Below are 24,259 nucleotides of genomic sequence, written 5' to 3'. Positions count from 1 at the left end.
TGAGCTACAACCTCAGCCTCCAATCCTAATTCTTAAGAAAAAGAAATGGACCACTCATTCCTAATGGCATTTTGGGAATAGCAAGAGAATTGTCTGTTTGAGTACCTCAGTTCAGGATGTTTGTCAATTCATAATTCATTAACCTCTGCTCTGGACTCATTTAACACAACTTAATCTGAAATGTAAAGTACACATTTTAAAAAGTCCTTTCTGACTGAAGAAAGAATTGGGGTTCCAACTTATACATCAATTAGCAGTTTTCCTTAACATCCCCACTCTTTTGACTCACTTCACAAGTTTAGCTGATTAACAACCTGTGTCATGCATCAAGCAGTTCACAATATCGTTGCTCATAGCTTTCTTAGAAAGATTTAGCAACACAACACAAAGCAAAGACTGCTCACTTCTGGCGACATGTCTAGCATACCTCAGTTTCATTTGCCAATTGAACAAATCTTCACTGGGTGTCAAGCACAGTAGCAGGTGCTAAAATACACCTTTGGGAACCCTGCCCTGGTGGCACTGGAATCTGGTAATGTGGTTTCCAAGAAGGAGCACAGGGCTATGATTGGGACATCCAGACATGATTGGCTACTCTGCTCATGATTTCCTGGAGAAAGCCACTGCCCATTTGAAAATAAGGGTGTCAGACCAGATGGTCTCAAAAGACATTTCCAGTTTTTTAATTTGAAATATTGAACATCACTTTAATATTTACCACTTTCTTAAATATAATGAATTCTAATTTATTTAAAAATCCCCCCAAAATCTATATTTATTCCATACCAAGTTAGTTAGAGGAAAAAAACCACTTATAGAGAAGGAGTAAATTCTATACTGATAAAAGATTCAGTTTGTTGGGGCGATATAGCAATTGTAAATGTCTGTTACCTCACAACTCAGCTTATAATGTATTAAAGTGAAAATTAGTCAACATAAAGAAGTAGATAGATCCATGATAATGATGGGAAACACAGTCACCTTTCCCCCAGTTCAGAAAGGGATTGAGGTACAGAATATAGAAATAATAAGGATATGAAGCCAGATCAAAGTAATAAATATACATGAAATCTTCAGTTAGCAGCTGAGTAGCACCAAAGCAGATTGCACCAGATACTGACTTTCCTTATCAAATGCTGCAAAGAGAGTATGGAGAGAAGATGGTAACAGCATCAGGAGCAAAGTTGGGTAGGAGAAATAATTTCTAATGTTCCATAACACAGTAAGGCAACTATGTTGGCAATAATTATTATTGTATATTTTGAAATACAGAGTTGATAGGGTTTTTAATATTCTCACCACAAATAATGTTTGAGGGGATGGATACATCAATTACCTGATCTGATCATTATACATGTGTCAATGTACATCTCATTGGACTACATAACTATGTATAACAATTGTGTCAATTAAAAATAAAACACATATAATGAAAAGCTAAAAAGTAATTAACAATTTAAAAATAGACATGTAACCACGCCCGGTGGCACATGCCTGTAATCCCAGAGGCTTGGGAGGCTGAGGCAAGAGGATGGAGAGTTCGAAGCCAGACTCAGCAAGAGCGAGGCGCTAAGCAACTCAGTGAGACGCTGTCTCTAAATAAAATACAAAATAGGGCGGGGGCGGGGGGGGGGGGGTGGGGGGGAATGTGGCTCAGTGGTGGAGTGCTCCTGAATTCAATCCCCGGTACCCCTCCCCCCCAAAAAAAGAAATAATAAATAGACATGTACTTTGGAGCACCAAGTTAAGCCTTTTACACATAGTTTTTTCTCATTCATCCTTCCAACAGTCCTCTAAAGGGATCGCTTATGTCCTGTATTCAGAGCAGAAAACTGAAGTATCTTCCCTATGGTCACATAACCAGCAAAGGGTGGAGTGGAACACAAACGGAGCTCCTCTGGGACAGATCTCAAGAACTTACACTGTCTTCACCTTTTCTAAGGGTCTCTGAGGTTTGCCCCTAGTAATCAGCAGTATCATTTTCCAGACCCTTCCTCTGACCTACCAGCAGCCAAGTTTTGGTGGTACCTTTCTGCGCAGTTAAACCACTAATTTCCTCCCTGCACAGCTTCGTTTGCACTGTGCTCCAAGCCCACGGAGCCTGCCTGGAGGAGGAGCTATTCCCAGAGAGGGTGGAATGCAGGTGACTGACAGCAGCTCCACGCATGCTCTTGGGACTCTCCCCATTGAGTGCTGAGAAGCGGTCTCCTAATTTACGTGCTCCATTTGAAATATTGATGCTGAAGCACCAGAATTATACATGTGTTCCCTTGACTTTTTAACCAAAGAGTGCTAGTTTATTGCTGAGCTTAAGGATAAAAGAAGCAAGAAATGAAAGTTGGGTTGGGTTTTTTAAGTTTCCTCCCCACTACTAAGTACTATCAGATGTTGGATTCTCAGTCCGATGCTGGGTGGATGCTCACTCTGCTTTGCCTCTTGGTTTATCAGCTCGTTTTTCGAGGTAACACTTTTCATCACAAAAAAAAAAACTAAGAGCCCTATACAAATATTTTCACTTGAATGCATCAAACAGCCCCAATGTTGTGGTGCCAGAAAAAATAAAATAAAACAGGAATGATATCTAAACTGATTTATGGGGCTTTGTAGGGAAACAACTGTCCTTTCATCTCTGCATACACAGTTTATCTTTGACCCTGAGTGAAGGGCACCTATTCAGAAATAATCTATCCAAGACCTGAGGAGCTCCATCATGAACCAGAGATCAAACGCCTTTTATGTTCCTTCTGGTCCAGGATTAAAACTGCAGACCTATTATATTTTAATGCACAAATAAAGACTCAATCAAGGGAATCTGCTGCTTCAGCAAACACTTTCATCCAAAAGAACAGATTATTTGTGATATAAAACCCTGTGAGTGTCTCTATTGAATATCTCAAAGATGGGATAGTTTGAATGAGTGGGTAGTTTGATATGTCTTTCATGAACAAAAGAAAATGTCAGAGTGCCATGTTCACCCTTGGCTCTAAGAAATGTGTATTCTTTGGGGATACATGACATAAGAAACTTCTCTGTACCTTCCCCTTGCTTTCTCCTTTGGCCAAGATGATCTTTTCCTCTGGACCAGAGATCCCATGTAGGCTGCAGGTATATCACCCAGAATTCCCCCAGGTTTCTGCTCTAAAAAATCATCCCAGAAGCCTATCAGATCAGGTGCACACAGTTTTTTTCAGTAAATGTGAAGACATACTGGAGAATCTGGAAATAACAAGGACCAGTACCCTGTGGTGGGCACCAAATGGGATTCTGCCTGGAATGAGAATCTCTTTTTTGATCTCCAGTACCCTTGCCTCTGTCTTATGTCTTCATCTTCCTGGTCAAGGTTTATTGATCCAAGGATGTTACTTTTCCCAAGGATACCAAGACCAGAGTTCTTTCCCAGAACTTTTAATTGGAATAAGAGCAGGAATTCAGTATTCTTAGAAGTGAGTGATATTAAATATGGTGTTTGGGAGGGACCTGTCTGCTATGAGAAGTAATGACAGAAAAATGCAACAAAAGATGACAGATGACACAAGAGATAAACATCCTGGTTTCAGTTGTTCCTGAGGCTCAGCTGTTTCCTCTCCTTTTCTGAGACCCTATTTCCAAATATTTCAATTATATAAGAACACCTTATGTTCCAAAAATTCACTTTTTTGCTTAAGCTAATACTGAAGTTTTGAGTTTCTATCACTTAGAACCCAGAGTATTATAATAAGACCAAATACAAGATTCTACAAGCAGAAGATGAATCATGGACATTCTTATTCCCTAGCTTATATATGCTTATGAAGGGTGGTATTATGTTTCTTCAAACATGAACTTCCAGTCTACACTGTGGTAGTAAGTAGTTTCTCTAAATCTACAGGATACATAGTCAAAATTATTCAAGACAGATGGCTTGGAGGACAAGCATGAATGGATTTATGACCATATCTTCCTCACAGCTCTACCCCAGCCCTCAATTCAGATTTATTTTTAAACTATATTTTTATATTTATATATAAATAAAAATAATGTACTCTGGGGAAAATATATCTTGTTTTAAAATCAGTAGTAGGTTTGGAAATGAGCTGGAAGCCTAAGAGTTATAGCTGTCCATGTTATAAAAGTCTTTCTTCATCAAAAAGCTAAAAAAAAAAAAAACCTTTTTACTTTTAGAAAAGGCAGTTTAGAAGATAGATTATAGCTGCTAAGGAAATCCCTTCTTGGAAAACTACAGGCTTGGAAAACAGTAACTAGTCAGAGTTAGCTAATATTTATTAAGCCCACACAATACAATTTAATCTGTGCAGCATCATTTAGTATATGTATAAGTATTTCCAGTTTGTGGACCAAAAAAAAAAATCATGAAACACTAGTAGCTTACACAAAATCCTACAGGAACTATGTGCATCCCAAGGAAAGGGAACAGCATATGCAAAAGCGCCATAAGACCAGGAATAAGACAAAAGCTTACTGGACGACTTGGAAATCTTTCCAAAGGCCTAAAACCCAAAGTCACACTTTTCAGAATAACTTTCAAACTTCAGCAGGAGTTTAAGATAGGTGAGTGCTACTTAAGCTCAAAAAAAATTGGTATGGTCAGAACAATGATTGAAGAAAAAGGTCTATGAACCTTTTTCCTGGATGATTGTGTTTCTTGTAATCTCACTCAGTTTTGAAATTTCATTAACAGATTATTTTAACTTTAAAAATAAAATAATTTAAAAAGTGAAGTTTTTATAAAGAACTTTGATATAAATAGAAGCAGCTTAGTTGGATGGCTTCCAGCTCATTTCCAAACCTACTACTGATTTTAAAGCAAGATATATTTTCCCCAGAGTACATTATTTTTATTTATATATAAATATAAAAATATAGTTTAAAAAGAAACCTGAACATGTTAATCCATGTTCTCAGTAGCTATCTGGCCCAGAGACCATTGAAGTCACCTTTACCAAATAGCAGATAAAGCAAAGAACAAAAGGAGCTCTGATGTTAAACTTGCAAACTTAAACTCATAAGGTGGTAGGGGAAAGTCAACAAAAGTTGTGAGTTTTGAGAACCTCAATTCATAGAAGAAAGATGGCATGATTAAAATATCCCCTATATCTGATTGGGAATGTCTGAATCAGATTCTACCTTTTGGAATATCGCCTGAATCAGCTTTTCTCTCTAAGTCCAGTGGTGTTCTGGCTGTTCATTGCCTCTTTGCTAGGCTAGAACAGTCTCAGAGCAGAATTAGGCAGTTCTTACTTTTGGTGGCCTTTAAGGAGAAAAAGAAGAAAAAAGAAAAAGTGACCTATGATTCCTGAAAAATCTTTCTTTAATTTGGCCCAATGGGAAAATACTAAGCAACTTTATTTAAAATCAGCTTTTTCACGATATTGTTTACAAACAATGAAATACATTAATTTTAAGTATATAAAATTCAATTTATAGTTTTTCAATGTGATCCTTTTTATAGCTTTTTTGGGGGGAAAGGGTCTTGAAGATTGAACGCCTGGCCTCATGAATGCTTGGCAAGGCTCTACCACTGAACTACATCCCTAGTCCTGAATGTGATCCTTTTAAAACCATTTTATTGAGATTGACATACAAAAAGCCATACATGTTTAACATATGCACCTCCATGAATCAGAGGATAAGTATATACCACCTGTGAAACCATCTCTGCCATAAATCTATCCATCACTTCCAAAAATTTCCTCTCACCTTATCATTATTATGTGATAAGAACACTTATGAAAAAATCTACCCTCTTAACAAAATTTTAAGTATACAAAACCATATTGTTTTTTACAGGCATTGCTGTGCAGCAGCAATTTGTACCTCCTTGAAGGGACACAGTGCTCTCATCTTTTAAGGAAAGATTATACTAGTTCATCTCTAAGAACCTGTCAAAGATGTCTGGTGCAACAGCCTGAGTCCACACAAAAGCAACTCTCAGAAACTAGAATGAAACCTCCTCCCAGATCCACCACTAGGAGAAAAAGCAAGACAAAGACACAGTGCAGTGCACATAGCACACCCTCCTTTGTGTAGAAAGGAAAGACTAAATATGCTTACGTGTTCATACATTGTCTCTGGAGGGGCATGTGGGGCACTGACAACTGTGGTCACTTCTGGAGAGAGGATTTGGTGCACAGGAGGAGAGCCACTTACTTTGTGCTATATACAATTTGTAGTCATATATCATGGGAGATCTTCACATATTTTTAAATGATTTAAAATCTCAAAAAGAGGCCTATATTCCAAGTGGGCAAAAATGAGCAATTCTCACTCTAGTGTACTTCTGCCTGCCTGTAGTTTATTTTCATAATAATTTTACATTTATTATAATATTTTTAAAGTATATGTTATAGGCTGCAGTCCTATGGGAACTTGAGGCTGAATTTTTCTACCCTAAAATTTATTCCTTAAAACCACTTGATTCTCCTTGGTGCTGGCTCCCAGTGAGAAGAAAATATCTTCTAAGGAAGGGCATAGGTCAAAGTCCAGGAGAGAAACTTAATTATGGGCCAGACAATTTACATACATTATTTCATTTAGTCCTTAAGTCTCTGCACTCTAAGGCTTGGCCAAAAGGGGATAGCAGGAATTAACTGAGGAAAGAGTGAAGGGAAACTCCAAGGGGAAGGAAAATAGAGAGGAGTTAGTGGAGACCATGGGAAAGCAGGTAAAATCACTAGAATCTCCTTCTTCTTTCAGCTGCTTCTAACCAAAACCTAATGATAATGTGCATAAAGGTGATAATTTTTTTTAATTTTTTTAAGACATTGATAGACCTTTATTTTGTTCATTCATTTATATGTGATGCTGAGGATCAAACCCAGTGCCTCACACATGCTAGGCAAGTGCCCTACCACTGAGCCACAACCCCAGCCCAAATGTGATAATTTATGCACAAAGAATTATCTCCTACAAACAGGAATGAGTAGAGGAAAGCAGTCCAGCATGAGTATTGCGCATCCTCAAAGGGTACAGGTATCAGCCTCCTTTGAGTTCTTTCCTCCTACCTGCTTTGAATATGGCTGCCAACCTAAAGGTAATAAGATGCCATGAGAAGTACAAATTCCAGGGGGAAAAAAAAAAAAAAACAAGAGAAAAAAAATCCAAAGGTGCTCCTCCTTGCTCTTTAGGTCCCTTTATAGAGATTTCCTGAAATCCCACCCTTGGCTGTCCACCTGCATCTCAATGGCCACACCTAGATGCAAACGAGGCTGGGAAATGCTGCCTTTTAAATGGGCATATTGCCAGTCCAAATAAAAGCAGGGGTCTGTCACTAACAAAGAGGAGGGTGGATTCTGAAGAGGCAAGTAACAGTTTCTGGTACTCACCCTAGGACAAGCATTTAGTTGTCAAGGGAACAAAGAGGCATGATTGTTAAACCTTTTAGTATCCACACCAAGTTCTGTGGTTGAGAGACCTGCTAAATGTTGAGATCCTCATCTTCTTTATTCCCTTCTCTCTTCTTAAAGTAAATCCTTACTTTTAAAATAAAAAAATACGTTACCCTGATTTCTTTTCTACCTAAAAAAAACTACATGGGCTGGGGATGTGGCTCAAGCAGTAGCGCACTCGCCTGGCATGCGTGCGGCCCGGGTTCGATCCTCAGCACCATATACAAACAAAGATGTTGTGTCTGCCGATAACTAAAAAATAAATATTAAAAAAAAATTCTCTCTCTCTCTCTCTCTCTCTCTCTCTCTCTCTCTCTCCCTCTCTCACTCTCTCTTTAAAAAAAAAACTACATAACACAGAGCCCCAGTTTTGAACATGTATGTACATGTTCAAAAAATAGCACAATAAATACCCAGTAAACTGAAATGAATTCCATGAAGAGTCAAGTCACATGGCTCTATTGCTCACCTACCCACTCTCTGTCTGCCCTGACTTTTTAGACACATAACCTCAGAATACAGGGCTGAGGTTATTGTGGTTGTTTTTCACCAGGATTTTGCAAATGCTTTTTTTTTCCCTAGTCCTAGGGATCAAACAAAGTCATCATTGATAGCAAGCACTTAGATGCTTTCTGACTTGTGGGTCACACTGGATCCCCAATTACTTTAGTGTGTAGGTTAAAGAACGATTATCCTTTGTTGATTTAATGGCCATTGTCACCAATGAGTTTTACAGCAAATTGGGGCAACAGAGACTAAAGCTACCAATTCCCTGCATGGCACTCCTGAATCTACAAGTTCCGTTTAAAAAGCTCTGATCATAAACATGGAGCACGAGAGAGTGAAAGAGAGCTGGTCATAGCTAACCAATTTATTCTTAGGACAATAGGGGATCACTATGGACTGTCTTCGTGCAGGAAATGGAGCTGGAGAGCAAAAGGGCTGCCTGTCTGCAAAAAGTATATAGAAAGAAAAATAATGAAAGTAATCTACATTAACATTCTAGATTATACATTTTCAAAGGCCAAATCTTAGTTATCCCTACTTACTTAATAAATGTTTATCAAATTAAATGACAACAATACCTAAAATCTAAAGAATCAGATTTATAGATTTATTTAAACAACTCCAAGTAGACTGGTTTAACTTCACTATGTGTGAATAAACCCAGACTTTCCCTAAAGTAATAATCTCAATTCAATCCATTTTATTTGTTTAACCATGTTAAATATAATTTTCAATCAAAATTGACTAGTTATTAAGGTGGCTAAAATAGAGGTGAAGCCATTTTCAGAGTTTAGTATTTATTATCATATAGGCAATGATTTTAATATAATTAATCCCAAGAATTTATATATAAAATTAATTTTATTCAAAAGCAAATTAATGGTTTATATATAAATAGGACCTTCCATGCCTCTAAACTCCAAAGAACATCACAATGGGAAAAATCAACAAAGTTAGGGCATTTGTCCACCTAGATATTTGGGGGAAATTTAGAACTCAAATTAAGGTTATATGCAATAAAGTTGCAAGGTTCTTATACACAGTGATATCTGATTTTAAATCCTAAGTGGGTTTCTTCTTTATACCATCTTTTAAATTAAAAGAATAAATTTTGTGGTAAAAGCACTAAAAAGTTACTCTCTTAGACAATTTCTGGAATGCAATACAAGATTATTAACTATAGTTGTCACATGGAACTTTATACCATTTTACTTACATCTCCCTACTCTCCACCCATGGCAGCACCTTTCCACTCTCTATTTTTATATATTTGACATATTTTTGAGTCCACATATAAGTGAGATCTATGTAAGAGGGTAGGTGTGTTAATTTGCTTGACAATAGTTACCTTTGCATCACGTGTCAGTATTTCAAAACCTCATGCTGTATACCTCAAATATATGCAATTATTTTAAGAAGTAGAAAATAAAAAGAAGAAATTGGTGGTGTGATTTTTGTAAAATAAATACTTCATCTAATCCTTCCTATAAGTAATTTGTCATGAAATCTGGGTTTATCAGAGTTGAAGATTCTTGACATTCAGCAAGTGCGTCTCCACACCAGTTGTGTGCTAGGATGTATGATATGGTGATTAACCAAGCAGTCTCTGCTTGCTAATTCGATCATGCTCAATGCAAGGTTTTCTTCTTTGTTCCATATGAAGACCTCCAAATGCAGTCTTCCACAAAGCAGACCAGTCCATGTATGGACAAGCCAAGCTGAAAGGTGGCCTTCCTTTTGTTGTGTTTCTCTGAACCCCTGTATACCCTCTTCTTAACACTGATTGTTTCTTCTAGAAACTCTCGAGGAACCAAATTTCCTCTTTAAAATATTTCAAATGGATGAAAACACAAATCAAACTCTTTCCCTTATATGTCTCCTCCAGGCCACATCCCCAATGCCCTTAACTGTATAATCAAACAGACTTGCAGTCTTTTCACCAGTCACATTATCAAATCCATCAATGACCCTGTTAAAAATGCAATCCTCAGAAGTGGTCACAAATTCCCATATCTGGGAAGGAATGGCATCTGATGGAAGAAAATGCATTGTAGCTAGCATGTCCTTTCATCTGGAATCTCTATTAATGGAATCCATGTTTATATTAGCAATTTCTTATAACCATGACTCATTATTGGTTCATTTTGAATTCTGTAGTCCTTATAACTCCCAGATTATTTTCACATACAATGAACATCAAGTTAATTCTCTTACAACAAATGGTTTTCTAATTGGGTGACAGGCATTTGTAAAATCCAAATATAAGATTTGCCCTTTGATCACGAGTTTTAGTCTAGCCCAATTCTACCATCAACAATAGTGGCCAGATCTCCCAACTTAATTTCATCCACAATTTGATAAGCACACTGTATGTGTCTTCCCTTGCCATCCAGGATATGATCTAAAACAAGAGGACCTAGAGACCATGAGATGAACAACCTTTCTCAAAATTGACGTTGATATATTTCTCAGTGTTTCTGAAGCTAGGTGTCAATAGTCACAAATCCCCTTGACTTCACTGTTGTGGATCTTAAAATTCCCCATAATGAAATACTACTAAATGTCTTGCTAAATTGGGACATAACTTGTCTATGACATCCTCCTGATACCTCTATAGTAACTCCATAAAAAGGGAAAATGTTACTAGTTCGTCTTCACAGCTTTACAACATCACAATCACTTTCCTGTGATAAACTTTTATGATAACATTCCATGAAAATGACTTGATGAAGACTCTGTGAATGTCATTCTCCCTGGAAAGGTACATTAGGAAAACATTCACTCATTTTCAACATTAAACATAGGAACTTCACCACATGTAGGTAACCTTTAGTAAGGAATCTTAACTTTTTAAAAGTTGTCTGAAAAGCGATACTATATTAAATGTGAAGTGTGGAAGAGGGAAAATTTTGAGCAGGAATCAGAAGCAATGAGATTCCCGGGTCCTGGATTTATTATTTATTTTGAATTCTTAATATCCATAATCAAACATTTTGATTACAAAAAAAAAAACTCTATGCCCTTGAATCATACTACATAATAATATCGAATGTTAAACTTATCAGTAAAATAATACTTCAGAGCTTACCAGTATGCTATATTGAATATCCCAGTTCCATCTAGGTTAAACGAAGTCATTTCTCCAGTTTTGTTTCTTATTCTAAAAAAAAAATAAAATAAAACTAGACAATCTTTAGTCTAGGTAGCACATATAAAGTAAAGGGTAAAAGGAGAGTGACTTTACCTGATTGGTGAGTTTGGGAAAGGTACAGGGCATGATAGCTCTTCCCATTCTTTTCCCTTCCTTTCAGAAGCCAACCTGAATACAGAGAATACAGAGTCTCAATCACTCCCCAGATGTAGGGAGGTGTGGTGGGCCAGGTGTAAGTTTTATGTCATGTGTATTTATTGCTTCAGAAGTAAAAATAGTATCTTTTTTAACCAAATTAAAACAACTTCTCTGGGGGGAAAAGAGAGAAAAGGGGAGCAAAGCAGGTGTGCTGAATGTCTTTGCCTAGGTCTTGTCCTACTTGACACCACAGGGTTAGGAGAAAGGGAAATGGGTTTTTTTTTTTTTTAGTATTCGTAGTGTTTCTAGGAGGGTAGTCTGTATAATTTGGGAGTGTAGTGTTAGGAAGTCTCCTAATCCTGGAGATACATCCCATTTTCCCATATAATGGTAGAGAAAGAAATAGATAAGAATATCAAATCTCCAAATGCCAACCCCTTTGTCTTATGTCTTGATTTGTTCAGAAGCCCAGGCATAGAACAGAGGTGTTCATTTTCAGGACCATCAAACATTTATAACAATTTATTTGGAAAGGGAGTTCCCCAACTAAGGATGCCTGTTAGAGGAGTCCCATGACAAGGCAAAAATGATTCCTTTCTAGCAATCCTGCTCTACTCAGCCATGGACTAGAAGCAGCCCAAGGAAAGTGTGGCCCTGGTGTGAATGCCACAGTGGATCCACACGTGTGACAGCTGGAGCTGTCAGTGGTTCTTCCCCAGGAGTCTTCTTTCTTATTCTTTATCCAAATTGGTCTTAAATCCCATGAGACTGATGTGTGTACATGTTTGTGTGAGTTAGTGTGTAACTTAATGGAGGTAGAATGAATATGCACATGTTTCTACATAGAAATATATTTTGTAGTTCAAATAAAATTATACAGATATAATGTATCTTATGTTTTTCATGTAAGCATTACATGTACTTAGTATTTACACATCAAAATATAGAGATAGATTAAGCCATATCAAGTTATGTTGCAACTGGAAAAATCCTCATACACGTTCACACAAATACAAAGATGTAGATTCAACTCTTTAATGTTTTTATTAGTGCATTATAATTGTACATTAGATTCAATTTTTTTTATTTTTTTAGTTGTGGATGGAACAATACCTTTATTTTATTTACTTATTCTTATGTGGTGCTGAGGATCAAATCCAGTGCCTCACACGTGCTAGGCAAACACTCTACCACTGAGCCACAACTCCAATCTGATTCAACTCTTAATATGGCCATTTATCAAATTTTTATAGAATTTATGAGGGGAATATAAGAGAGAATATGTGAAAGTGCCTTGTAAATTGGAAGGCTATAACACATGTTAATTATTATTATGCATTTACCATTCCACCAGATGCTGACCTACTTCCACATGTCTCTGTTCAGCATGCCCTAAATGGATTTACACCTAACAGGTTAGAAACCAAAAGAACTAAGGGCACAGAGCATGATAAAAGCATAGTATAATCATTAAAATAAGTGGATGCCACAGGCCCAAGTTTATATTTCTCAAGAACTAGCAGACCCAAAGTTGTCTACTGAATCCCTCTTGGTGTGTGACTCTTCTCTCCCTATCACAGGATCTCATGAAAATGAGTCTACCCCTAAAGACCTAGAATAGAAACAAAGAAAATTTAACTAAAATTAATAAAATCAGGTGGGCTTGTAATAACTCTAGCCCCTGCTGAAACCCCAGCTGTGATATGAAGTGATATCTTTGTTATTCTACAGGGAATTGTGAATTCTCCTTATTTCTTTATCTTGACCTTCAGTCATTGTCTTGCTCTTTAACACTTCTGAGACTGCTGAAGAAATTCTGGGATATGTCTTAATACAGGTCACAGCCTTTCAATACACAATCAGAGTTAAACTGTTAAGTACAGACTCCCTTAAACTCATATTAAAAGGTACAAAACTGATACTGGAGCCTCTCTGGGCAATGGCAGTGTTTAGCAGACATGTCCCACATGCTGGGGAAGAGGGACAGATTGGGGGAGAGAGAGAGAGAGTATACTTGAGAAAACTCAGTTCCTAAACACAAGAAGCAGGTAAAGTAGTTAGTGAGGACTGGGTGAAAGAGATCTTTGCATGCTGCTGCGGTTTAAACACAGTGTGAGTGTGTCCCCCGAAGTTTATATGCTGGGAAATTGGTCCCCAGTGTGGTGGTCCTGAGGTGTTAGAAACCTTAAGAGGTGGGGCCTAGCAGAAGTTGGTTGGGTCATTGGAGGCACCACCTTTAGAAAGAATCAATGTCATTCTAAGTTGTTATAAAAAGAGTAAGCTTGGACCCTGAATCCCTCTTGGTGTGTGACTCTTCTCTCCCTATCACAGGATCTCATCAGGATGCCATCCCCATGTTGTGAAATAGACAAAAGGCTCTCACCAGAAGCTGAAGCATTAAGGCTGCTCAATCTTAGACTTTCAGCCTCCCAAAGTGTGAGCGAACTAAACTTCTTTACTTTATACATTACCGAGCCTTAGGTGTTTCTTTTATCAACAGAAAATTGCCCAATACAACCATTTTCACAGCAGCATTATTCACAATAGTCAAAATTAGAAGCAACCCAAGTGTCTTTTAACAGAAAAATGGACAAACAAAATGTAGTGGATGTGTGTGCACACCAGTAATGGAATATTATTTAGCCTTAAAAAGGAAATTCGAACCTATGCTACAAGATAAAATAAAACTTGAAAACACTGTGATAAACAAAATAAGCTAGAATCGAAGAGACAATTACATGAAACCACTTAGATGAGGTACTTAGAGTAGTCAAATTCATAGAGAAAGTAGAACAGTGGTTGCCAGATGTTGCTAATGGGTAGAGTTTCCCTTTATAAGATAAAAGAGTTCTGTGGCTGGATGGATGTGATAGCTTCACAACAATGTAAATGTATTTAATAATGCTGAACTTAAACATGGTTAAGATGGTAAGTTTTTTGTCATGTGTATTTATCTATTTATCACTTCACAAGTAAAAATAGTATATTTTTTTAACCAAATTAAAACAACTTCTCTGGGGGAGAAAAGGGGAGCAAAGCATATGTGCTGAATGTCTTTGCCTAGGTCTTGTCCTACTTGACACCAAAGGATTAGGAGAAAGGGAAATGAGGTGGTGTTTTTGTTTTTTTTTTTAGTATTCATATATATTAAATTATTCATGCTAATTCTATTATATGGGAACCTGAAATCTAAGCAGATTTGTTAAATGTGCATTAAAATAACAGAAATATAAACATTTGCTACTCAGAGTATGGTCTGAAGACAAGCAGCAGCAGCATCTAGGAGTCTGTTAGAAATGCAGAACCTGAGGCCCACCCAGACCCATGGAATCCGAATCTGCATCTTATCAAGATTCCCAGGGGATTCAGTTGTCCACTAAAGTTTGAGAAGCACTGTTGCAAACTTATGATAACTGCAAACAGAGCAAAAAGAAAATAACTCTTGAGGGTTGAAATGAAAGGAAAATAAGTCATTAAAGCTGTATTAACTGTGAGTTAAGATGAAGAAAATGTGCATATTTTACTATTTTTTATGTTCTCAAAAATGATTAAAGCTGAATCCACTTTTTGCCTTTAACACAGAAAATGCTTAAACTGAACCACAGATTTGATTTAATATGTCAATGACAGTGTTCTTTGAAGACTAGAGTCACTCTCATGGAAGAGAAATGATTTTTAAAAAGCAGAGCCAAGTACAAAGCTCTTACTAAGCAGCTGATGGTAGATTTGGTAGGTTTGAAATTCTAAGAACTCATCATTACAGCAGAACTAATGCATGTGTGCCAATAAATGTGCCAGGAAAAGTACTGACCCTCAGAAACATTCAAGAACAATACAATTCTGGTCCCTAGTAATGTGAGAGAAACCACTAATACCCACAGCCAACTGGATTCACTTAATGGGATTAAAATGATATGGAGACAGAGCAGAAAAGAAGCCCCAATATGTTTATCAAATATAAAAGGAAAAAATGTCAAATATGAATATTCAAAAATATGACTATGGCGTAAGAAAGAGAAAATCCATTTTGGGGTTAAGAAGGACTTCTTGTTGAGATTTTTTTAATGTGGTCTTATTCTTTTTTCTTTTTTTAATATTTTTTAGTGTTGACGGACCTTTATTTTATTCATTTATTTATATGCGGTGCTGAGAATTGAACCCAGTGCTTCACACATGTGAGGCAAGCACTCTACCACTGAGCCACAACCCCAGCCCTTAATGTGGTCTTATTCTAATGTGTTTCTCCTCATTCCCTCTGAATCAGTGTGATTCAATACTGCTTACATTTAACATTTGACACAAAAAATAAATGTCCAGTTTTTGTGGAAAAATGAGGGACTATATAGGAAGAGCAGAGATGACCAGGAGGGGAAATTGGAGTTAGATTCTCTAACACCAGAGCATACTTGGCTGGAAAACACTTTTCCACTTAATGATAATCTTCAACAGTTATTGGAATCTCAGTCTGCTTTCATTTTCTTTCCTCTGGCAACGTTCCCTTCATTCTGGCATTTGCAATAGTAAAAATAAATAAATTTGACTCAACAAAACTGCATATTATTTTACAAGTACAGACTGAATCAACTTAACGGTTGGTTTGTTGTTTTTGAAATTGATGCTAATTTTAAGCAACAAGTCAGAGAACCCCTGGAGGTTTACGTGAGCTCATCAGTAGCAAAATCATATTTAAATAATTTTCTGTGTTTTCAAGAGCAAGAAATAAAATCTTTAAACTGCTGAGCACTTGGCACACTCCACAGCCCACCCCTCCTCAACTTCAGTGTTCTTGTTACCCAGACCTGCCTCGTAGCAACAATAAAGGTGAGATATTTGGCTCTTTGCTTTGTATACTGAGATGACTAAGATATCTTAGAACTTGATTTAGGATCCGCAGGTGAGATCTTAAAGGATGAATTTAATACTCTTATAAATGTCTTTTCTTCTTTCATCACTCATGATAAAATGAGTAACATTAGTTAACATGTTGTTGAGAAAAACAAGAGGGTAACAAGGAACATAAAACAGGGAAGAAAAAGTGTAAGACTGAGAAGCCACCCTCATGCTGTGATAAACATCTGCAGGCTTCAGCAACTGTCAGCTGAAGCAACTGAAATAGACAATGTTTGTATGTCAAAAGAAAACTACACCGAAATCCTTTGACATTGGTGTCAATGCAAAGGCATAAAGCTGGTACCCAGGGAATAGCTGAGTTGTGCCTGAGCCTGACTCTATATGCCCATTATCACCAACCTTTCTCAAACAGTAGACTATCACAGAAGAGGTTTGGCACCACCATGGGCTGAACTGATGGCACCCAACAAGAGAATCTGCCTTGTGGCCCCTAGTGACCTGCAATCATAGACTGTTCCAAGGAACCAGAAATGTTCAAATAGATGTTTCTTTCCTGAAAAGGAGGATTGAGGGCTCTCACACACAGCCATAGCAGAGAAACCAAGGCCCAGTTAAAAGAAATCCATTCCAAGAACCCACATCGTCACAGAAATTAGACGATACACTTGATTTTCCTTCAAATTAATTAACTATATGAAATTACTATTCTATGAACATGAAAAAATGCAAACAGCCCTAACATTCTCCTTAAATTTATTTTGTCCTGTCTTATACAGCTAAACTTATAAGCCCTTCAAAATGCAAAGCTAGTTTTCGAAATGAAGTTCAATGAGCTGAACTTTAGTCTGACATGCTCAAGGATCCTTCCCCACCAGCACACACACACAAAAAAAATGCAAAGCTAATGCATTGTAAGAGTTTTCCTGGGGGGCCAGTGATCAGTAAGAGCACTGGAGAATACATAGAAACATAGAAAAATAAAGAACACATTTCATAAACAGTCGCTTTTTCATTTAGGCAGAAACAGCTATTTGCTTCAGCAAACATTGGGTCTTTTAAAAGATAGTGTCAATTTTATTGCTTTATGAAATGCTGTGTAAAGCACAGAACTTTACAATTTGCACATTAAGCAATGTCCATCTTTAAGTTTAAATATATTTATGTGGTAAGAAAAGGTACATGCATATGTATATATAGAATTTTTAGAAATCATCATCACTTACATTAGAAATTTCTTTACACAAACATTTTAACTTTTAAAAAAAAAGCACATGGCAAGGACTGAGATTGCAGAAAATCCAGCTTTCCACTTAAGCAGCCTTTCACTGAGACACATGAGTGATGGCAGACGAAGGCCTCTTAAGAATAGACTCAACAGAAAATGACAGCGGTTCATTCACTGAGAGTTTTGTTCCAACCTGTTTAGCTACAAAAAGGTCCTTTGCACACCTATCTATTGTAAATGTGTACTTCTGGCTCTCCTTGACCAAACATTCTCTGTGTTTCTTTGGGGTCTCTTCAAAGGCCTCTTTGACAAATGGTGTTTTCAACTCAGGACCTGATTTGTCATTAAGCGTTTGCTGGAATAATGAATGGAATGGATTATGTTTAAGTGGCAGAGGGTGCCTGCTGTTTTCTTTGCTGATCTTGGTTAAGACGTGCCCTTGAGCTGCCAGGGAGTCCACATCAACAATGGGAGAGAAATTCCGTTGGGGTGGGGAGAAGGCAGACCTCTCTGGGACAACCTGGTGACCCTGAAGGTCACTTCTAGAGGTCTGGACCTCGGGCGTGTGTGGCAGCACAAGGGAACCCTCCAGTTTGGGTGGCATCATGTCGTGTTCTGCACTGAGTCCATCCTGAACCCGTGCTCCCTTCAGGTCCCAGCTGGCCCCAGGTTTCAGGGCTTGAACTGAGGTGGTAGCATTTAGCAGGCATTGCTGGTAGAGGAGAGTGTCACTAATGGGGCCACACTTGGGCCAAACTAAAAATCGGGAGGACAGGGGGTACTGTCTATATGTCGTGGCCACACTAACATTAGAAGAAATTAGTTCCATATTCCCAGACCCTGAATACTGCATGGTGAGATCAAGGCAGGTGGGCAAAAAATTGCAGAAGTCCTTGCTGGGCGGTTCCCCTGGGGTGGGGCTGTAGGCACTTTTGTAGGAGTTGTATTCAGGTCCAGGCACCATGCGGTTGGGCAGGAACAAGGCAGCAGCTTGGGAAGTTTCCAGCATCTCCCTCTCTTTATATTCTCTCTCCAGCATAATGTTCTCCAACTCTTTGTCAGCAAAGGCCCTTCTTTTCCTCATCCTGTCACTAACTGGGGGAGGTAGAGGTAGGGTGCCTCCTAGGTAGGTCTCCGCTGTTATGGGACGATAGCCTAAAATAAGCAAACAGTGCACAGGGTAGAGATTAACAACTAGGAAAGAAAATTCTGGAAATCCAGAAGGCAAAAGAACCACCACAAACCAGCAGAACAACTATCTCTATGTCACTAATATTCTTATACAGAAAGCAAAACTATAGGTTCAATTTTAAATGGGTCTCTTTGGGAAAAGGATATTCATATTACAATCTTTCATTACTGTTGTTTTGTTGGTATAGGTTTGTTTTCTTTGACAAGTGTACATTATTAACTGAGATTTTAATATTCTTCCCAGATCCCTGCATAATAAGAGACAAAGCTGACCATCTGGCTTCAGTATTTTATTTTCCATGTCATCTTTTTTCACTATTAGAAAAGATAGCTATACCTAGAGCTGATGTCACTTTTATTTTCTAAAGATGACTCATATGTACACATTGATACAGTTGTAGAATAATCCAAGGAGAACTAGGAAAAAAAGAGAAAGAAAGAAAGTTAAAGGACATTAGTGAGGAGAAAAAGAAAACAAAAGACTTAAGGAAACAGAGAAGCATAGAAAATTGAAAAGAGCTGTTAACTAGCCCAACACGCTTTGCAGTGAACAATTTAATCATGCCTTCCCCTGACTACGAGTATAAATAAAGCAAAACAAAACAAAATGAGGGGGGGAGGGAGCAATATCCCCTGCTATACTGAAAATAATAGGTTTAAAGCATTTTTCCCAAGCTCCATAAGGTTGGCCAGATACCAAAACAGGTGAACAAGTTATCATTAGAACACAGATTAAGCTATTGCACATTATGTGAATAGCGACAAAGTCAAAAACAAAGATTAGTATAACATAAATAGAATTCCTGATAGCATAAAACATTTTGAGCATTTCATCATCCCCAGACACCACTATCAAGTTTGTTTGAAGAATCCATTGTGATATTAGTGTTTACATAGTGACAAACCCATCATACTCATTTGCAAATAAAATAAAATTTGAAAATTAATGTTTCCATTTCTATGCCAAGTGTTTGCCAGGAAGTTATTTACTTAAATTTACTATTCCATGTAAGTCCTCAAACTTCTCAAGTTGCTTTGGCAAAATTTCAATTTACCAATGTGCTCCTCCCTATGGTTGGTATACATCTGTTTACCAAATTCATACTTAATTCATGAGAACCCGCTCTAAGGTCAGAAGTGCACAACACAGGGTGAGACAGGAACAAACTTTAAAACTTATCCAGAACCAACCAAATTCAGAAGTTACACAAAAAATGCAGAACTCAAATGTCTACCTCAAGAAAAACAAATCAACTTTTCAAGGAGAATTTTATGAAGAAGCAAAATATAAGGTAATATTTAGTTAAATTTAAAGAAAATATATAGAAAATGGCGAAAGATAGTCATGGTATTGCTTAGTATGTCAAAAGATAAATTTCATATCCAAATAAAGAATTTTTTTAAAACAAGTAATATTTTTTTTAATTAACATATCGTTAGGCTTTAGACAAAATGAAAGCCTGACAAGAGTTACAGATTTCACTCTACTTAGTTTAAACCTCTACTCTAATTGTTTGATTCAAAATCTTTTTCAGATTCTACAATCTTGACCATCAAAGACAAGAAAATGAAGTGTGGAATAACAACAATTACCAATATATCTAGAAAGGAAAATTGTATATTGAAAAGTGGTGGAATCTGATATTGAGACCCAGACTAGAAGTCCTTATTGTCCATGGGTAGCTGTTAAACTCACTCTGTACATTTAGCTCCTGCTACAACTAAAGAAAGTATGTGTGTGTGTGTGTGTGTGTGTGTGTGTACACGTGCACACAGAGAAAAAAAGAGAGAGAATTTCTTTCTTTGCAGGACATCTGCCCCAGGATCACTTGGTGGTATGTCTTTGTACATCCCTCTCACACTGTTACAATTTCATGTCTTTTATCTTAACCATTAACTATTAAGCAGATGACAAAATTATTAGGATTATTAAACTGATGGTGACTAAAAACCTTGGCAGGTACACTAGATTTATTTTTCTGTATCCCGGTTTCCTTCCTAGAGGAAAACTTACTAATAAAAAGTGTCTTCTCAGATAGCTCCTGCAGAGGTTAATAAATATGTCATATGCCTGAGCAATGAGAGTCACTCAACTTGGTTTAAAAAGCTGAAGGATAATTTGGCATTACTTTACCTTCTAAAATGCTTTTGGCCAGCAAACTAGGTGCCCTAACTTGCCTCTGGTACACTGCTTTGCGTTCAAAATTATTCTGTTTCCCGGAAAGCCCCTTCTTGTCCTGTAAACACAAGAAACAAAATAATATCCTGAAAGATTTTGTGAGAAAGAGAAGGGAGAGGGAAGGGGTATCAGAAAGGCATTTAGAAACCCTTACCAGCCTAAATATATTTATTTTGTCATCCCATGGTAAAAAAAAAAAGATTCCAAACAAATTAATATCAGCACCCCTAGGCAAGGAGGTGGAGGCTATCTCTGAAACCGACAACTGGTGAGCAGGACTCCAGGCTTTCTCTACCAGAGTCACTCACAGACTCACCCCAAAGAATACCTGTGACCAGAAGTGAGGGGAGGTGAAATCCATAGTGAAGAGACAGTAGGAGCCCTGCTTGAAGAGTATTCTGCGCACCCAGTAGGCCCAGGGACAGGATTGGGCATAATGCGGGATGAGTTTCTCTGAGAAATAGGGTAAGGAGGGGTGGAGTGCTGGGTAGTGCTGGGGAAAGACAGAATTTCCAGAGTCTGGTTGTAAATGCCAGTTTGTTCACTGGGCAACTGGGGTGCGCTTGAAAGCTCCCAAAACTTTTAGAGGCGGCTGAGGAGATAAGATAAGGGTACCCTCTCACTCAGCCCTCAGTCACCATCAAGTCAGTGAGATTCCGGGCCCTTCGACGCCCGCATCCAATCCAGTGGGCGGCAGGGAAGTACAGGAATGGAGGGCCCTGTGATGAACCATGCCCAACACAGGAATGACCGAACTCCATGGTGGCCCTGAGTGAGCTCTTGGAGGCTTTCCTTAGGGATGACTGGCTTTGGTATGTATGATGTCCCACTTGCCAGTCCCTCTCCACCAAAAAAGTAAAATAAATTTCTCCTATGGGCTGAGGATGTAGCACAGCGGTAGAACGCTTGCCTAGCATGCGGATAGTAGTTTGGATTTCCTGCACAGGCTGGGGGGGTGAGGAGGTGTCAAAAAGCTGGGGAAGGCCTCGCTCAGGCTGAGCATTCCAAATGCAGGGACCCTGAAGATAACACTGGCTGTCCTCAAAACCGGAGCCGCAGTGGTGGGAGGCTGCTCTGGTTCTTTCGCAGTTTGCATAAACAGTAGCTGCTGCGGGCACCTAACTTCCCAAGCACTTTTCGTCTCTTCTGTAACCCGGGAAGCAAGCTCTCTCCAAAAGCCAATTAACAGTGGAAGCACTACCTGCACGGCTTGCTATGTATATTATTCCTCTAGGCTATGCGCACTAGGAGTACACGAAGAATTGTTCCGTTTGACAACCACTCTCTTCCCCCTCCCTCGCCAGAACATCACCAAAACTAACTTTAAAATGTAAAAAACAAAAATGAAACGATTTTCTCATAATGATTCAAATGGGCCTAATTATTTTCAAGGTGTCTATATTTATCTCTCTGTCTTCTTCCTTCTTAATACAAAAATTTTCTTTTAGGCCAAGTTCCGCAGTGATGACCGAGGCTATCCCTACCTCCTTCCCAACCCTACAGACCAATGTGCGCAGAGTTGTCCCCATCATCCTTCCGCAGAAGAGCCTGGCGCCACGATGCCCTGGGCCAACACCGAGCAAGTGTCGGGTCCCTTTCGAACAAGATTTTTATCTTGGCCCGAGACGCACAGGGGAAGCGCGCCCCGGGTCTGGTGGGTACGCACCTCAGTGGCCTGCTGCCTCCGGAGCGCCACCTGGGCGGCCATGACGCGCTGGCGCTCCACCACCAGCAGGCAGTTGGCGCACTGGCAATCTCGCCAGCGGCAGAATCGCTTGTGGCCCTTGAGACAGGACACCACGCCGTGATTTCGGCAGCGCGCGCACTTGGGCGTGCGGCTCAGCTTACGCGGTTCCACACTGCCGCCCGCGTTCGCGCCGCGTTCTACTGCCCTGGCAGGGACTGGAAGGGCCTGAGGCGCCGGGGGCGGCCGGGGCAGCAGTCCCCGGTGCAGTTCCGACTGGCCCGGCACCCCCGGGGACGTTCCTGCCTCCTCGCCGTCGCCCTCTTCTTCCGCGTCGTCGTCCTCCTCATCATCTTCCTCGTCGTCCTCGCCATCCCCGTCCGCGGGTGACGGGCTGGGCCCGGGCGGCGTTGTTGGCGGTGCCCGGCAGCAGTCCTCCTCCATCTCCAGGCTCTCCACGTCAATCTCCCAGTCCCCGGCCCCTGGGCCTGCCTGCCGGTCGGCCATTGCGCGCGGGTGCCTCGCTTGGCTCAGCTGCGCACACTCTGGGGAGACACAAATAAGCCCAAAAACCCACCTGCCGCCATCAGGGACCATCCCTGAGATTTTCCTGAGTTTCAGGTTTACAGTTTCTTGTCTGCCGACCTATCGCCTTAATGTACCCTGTCCTCTACATGTCTCTCACATGTCTGTCTTGTTATCTCTAGGGGTCCCAGGGATCTGCAACCAGCAAGGATTATATTTTATTAATTCCAAGTACTCTGTGAGCACCTGACCTTTCACAGTGACCCTCTTTGGCTTAATATGACTTTCTGGATAAGTAAGTCCCTGAATAATTCACTGACTCCAACCACGTATGTATTGTGTCCAACTAGGCCAATTTAGGCCACTTGTCAAGCTTTCCCATACCCAACAAGCATGGCCATGGTGAATATAAGAACATTGATGGAATAATTAGTTTTCTTTTGATTACAAAGGACCCTTCAGATCTACCACTCCATGCTTCCCAAATGTCTTTCATCAACCTACAACACCACAAGTACTCCTCCGTGGACTTGAAGAGATCCTTTCATCACTCCCCTACCCCGCAAATACTCAGTTGAAAATCAGCATTATGCTGTCATTAGAGCTCCAGAGAGACAAGGGAAATAAAGATGCAGATGCCTTCTAGCATCAATAGTACTTGGACCGCACAGGGTTCTGTGTGCATAGGGCTTGGTCTATGTCTTCAGAACAAGGCATCCAAGTAAAATAGCAAAGATAAGGAAAGATGCCTCAGCCCTCCCTGACACCCCAAGCGGCATCACAGCACTCACCAAGACTTTGAGGCCCGGGTTAGCAGCCGAGTCAAAAGATATCCAGCTTGGAGATCTGGTTCTCAAGCTGCAGGATGTGCATACAAGGAGAAATCAGGGTTGCACCCCTTGCCAAGAAATCGGGGGTGGGAATGTGCTGATTGCTGGAGGCCCAGAGCCCACTGGATAGTGGGGAAGGATGAAAGATGAGAAGGGGATGAGGGGAGTCAAGTCCTCAGCAACCTCGCCCAGCACATCCCGAACTCAGCGAACTTGTGTTCGGTCCTCTGCACCCTGGGGCGTTTCACTTCGCTGAGACCACTTTCGGCTTCCTCTGACCCAAGCTGGGTGGGGAAAGGTCGGCAGCCCCGGCTCGGCTCAGATCTCCGGATCTGGGAGCGGACGCAAGCAGCTGCGTTCTGCACGGAGCCACTCGTTTCAGTCTCCAGCCTTGGCTCCCCTTCCTTGTATTATCCACTCCGGTCCCGGAGCTTCGAGCCCTCTGATTGGCCGGATGTCAGGCGGTGTGCAAGCTGATTGGTCAAGGCTCGCGGACCCGGCGCCCTCCTCCTCCGAGCGGTAGAGGCGCTCCTCCCTGCCTAACTCAGCCAGAGTGGGCCCGCCGGGCCTTCGATGCAGCCGGGTCTCTGGTC

At 39.8% G+C, this 24,259-nt stretch overlaps 1 protein-coding gene across 1 annotated transcript; it reads right to left on the bottom strand.

The window, feature by feature from the left end:
• Positions 1-17,250: 17,250 nt before the first annotated feature.
• On the bottom strand, positions 17,251-23,704 carry Dmrt2 (doublesex and mab-3 related transcription factor 2). The gene is made up of 4 exons (XM_027954778.3): positions 23,628-23,704; positions 22,294-22,856; positions 20,583-20,685; positions 17,251-18,412 (listed from the first exon to the last, which is right to left on the bottom strand). Exons 2-4 carry the CDS (start codon positions 22,816-22,818, stop codon positions 17,355-17,357), a joined length of 1,686 nt encoding a protein of 561 aa, XP_027810579.1. The 5' UTR covers positions 22,819-22,856; positions 23,628-23,704; the 3' UTR covers positions 17,251-17,354.
• Positions 23,705-24,259: the final 555 nt, after the last annotated feature.

This window comes from Marmota flaviventris, chromosome 13 (assembly GCF_047511675.1).
Source record: "Marmota flaviventris isolate mMarFla1 chromosome 13, mMarFla1.hap1, whole genome shotgun sequence".
NCBI lineage: Eukaryota > Metazoa > Chordata > Mammalia > Rodentia > Sciuridae > Marmota > Marmota flaviventris.
This window is presented reverse-complemented; position numbering and strand designations above follow the sequence as displayed.

Coding starts and splice junctions, on each gene's coding strand:
- Dmrt2 (XM_027954778.3), bottom strand. CDS start 22,818: ATGGCCGACCGGCAGGCAGGCCCAGGGGCCGGGGACTGGGAGATTGAC. Junction 20,686..22,293: donor GGAGGCAGCAGGCCACTGAG/GTGCGTACCCAC, acceptor TTGTGTTTACAG/GACAAGAAGGGGCTTTCCGG. Junction 18,413..20,582: donor GGCCAAAAGCATTTTAGAAG/GTAAAGTAATGC, acceptor TGCTTATTTTAG/GCTATCGTCCCATAACAGCG.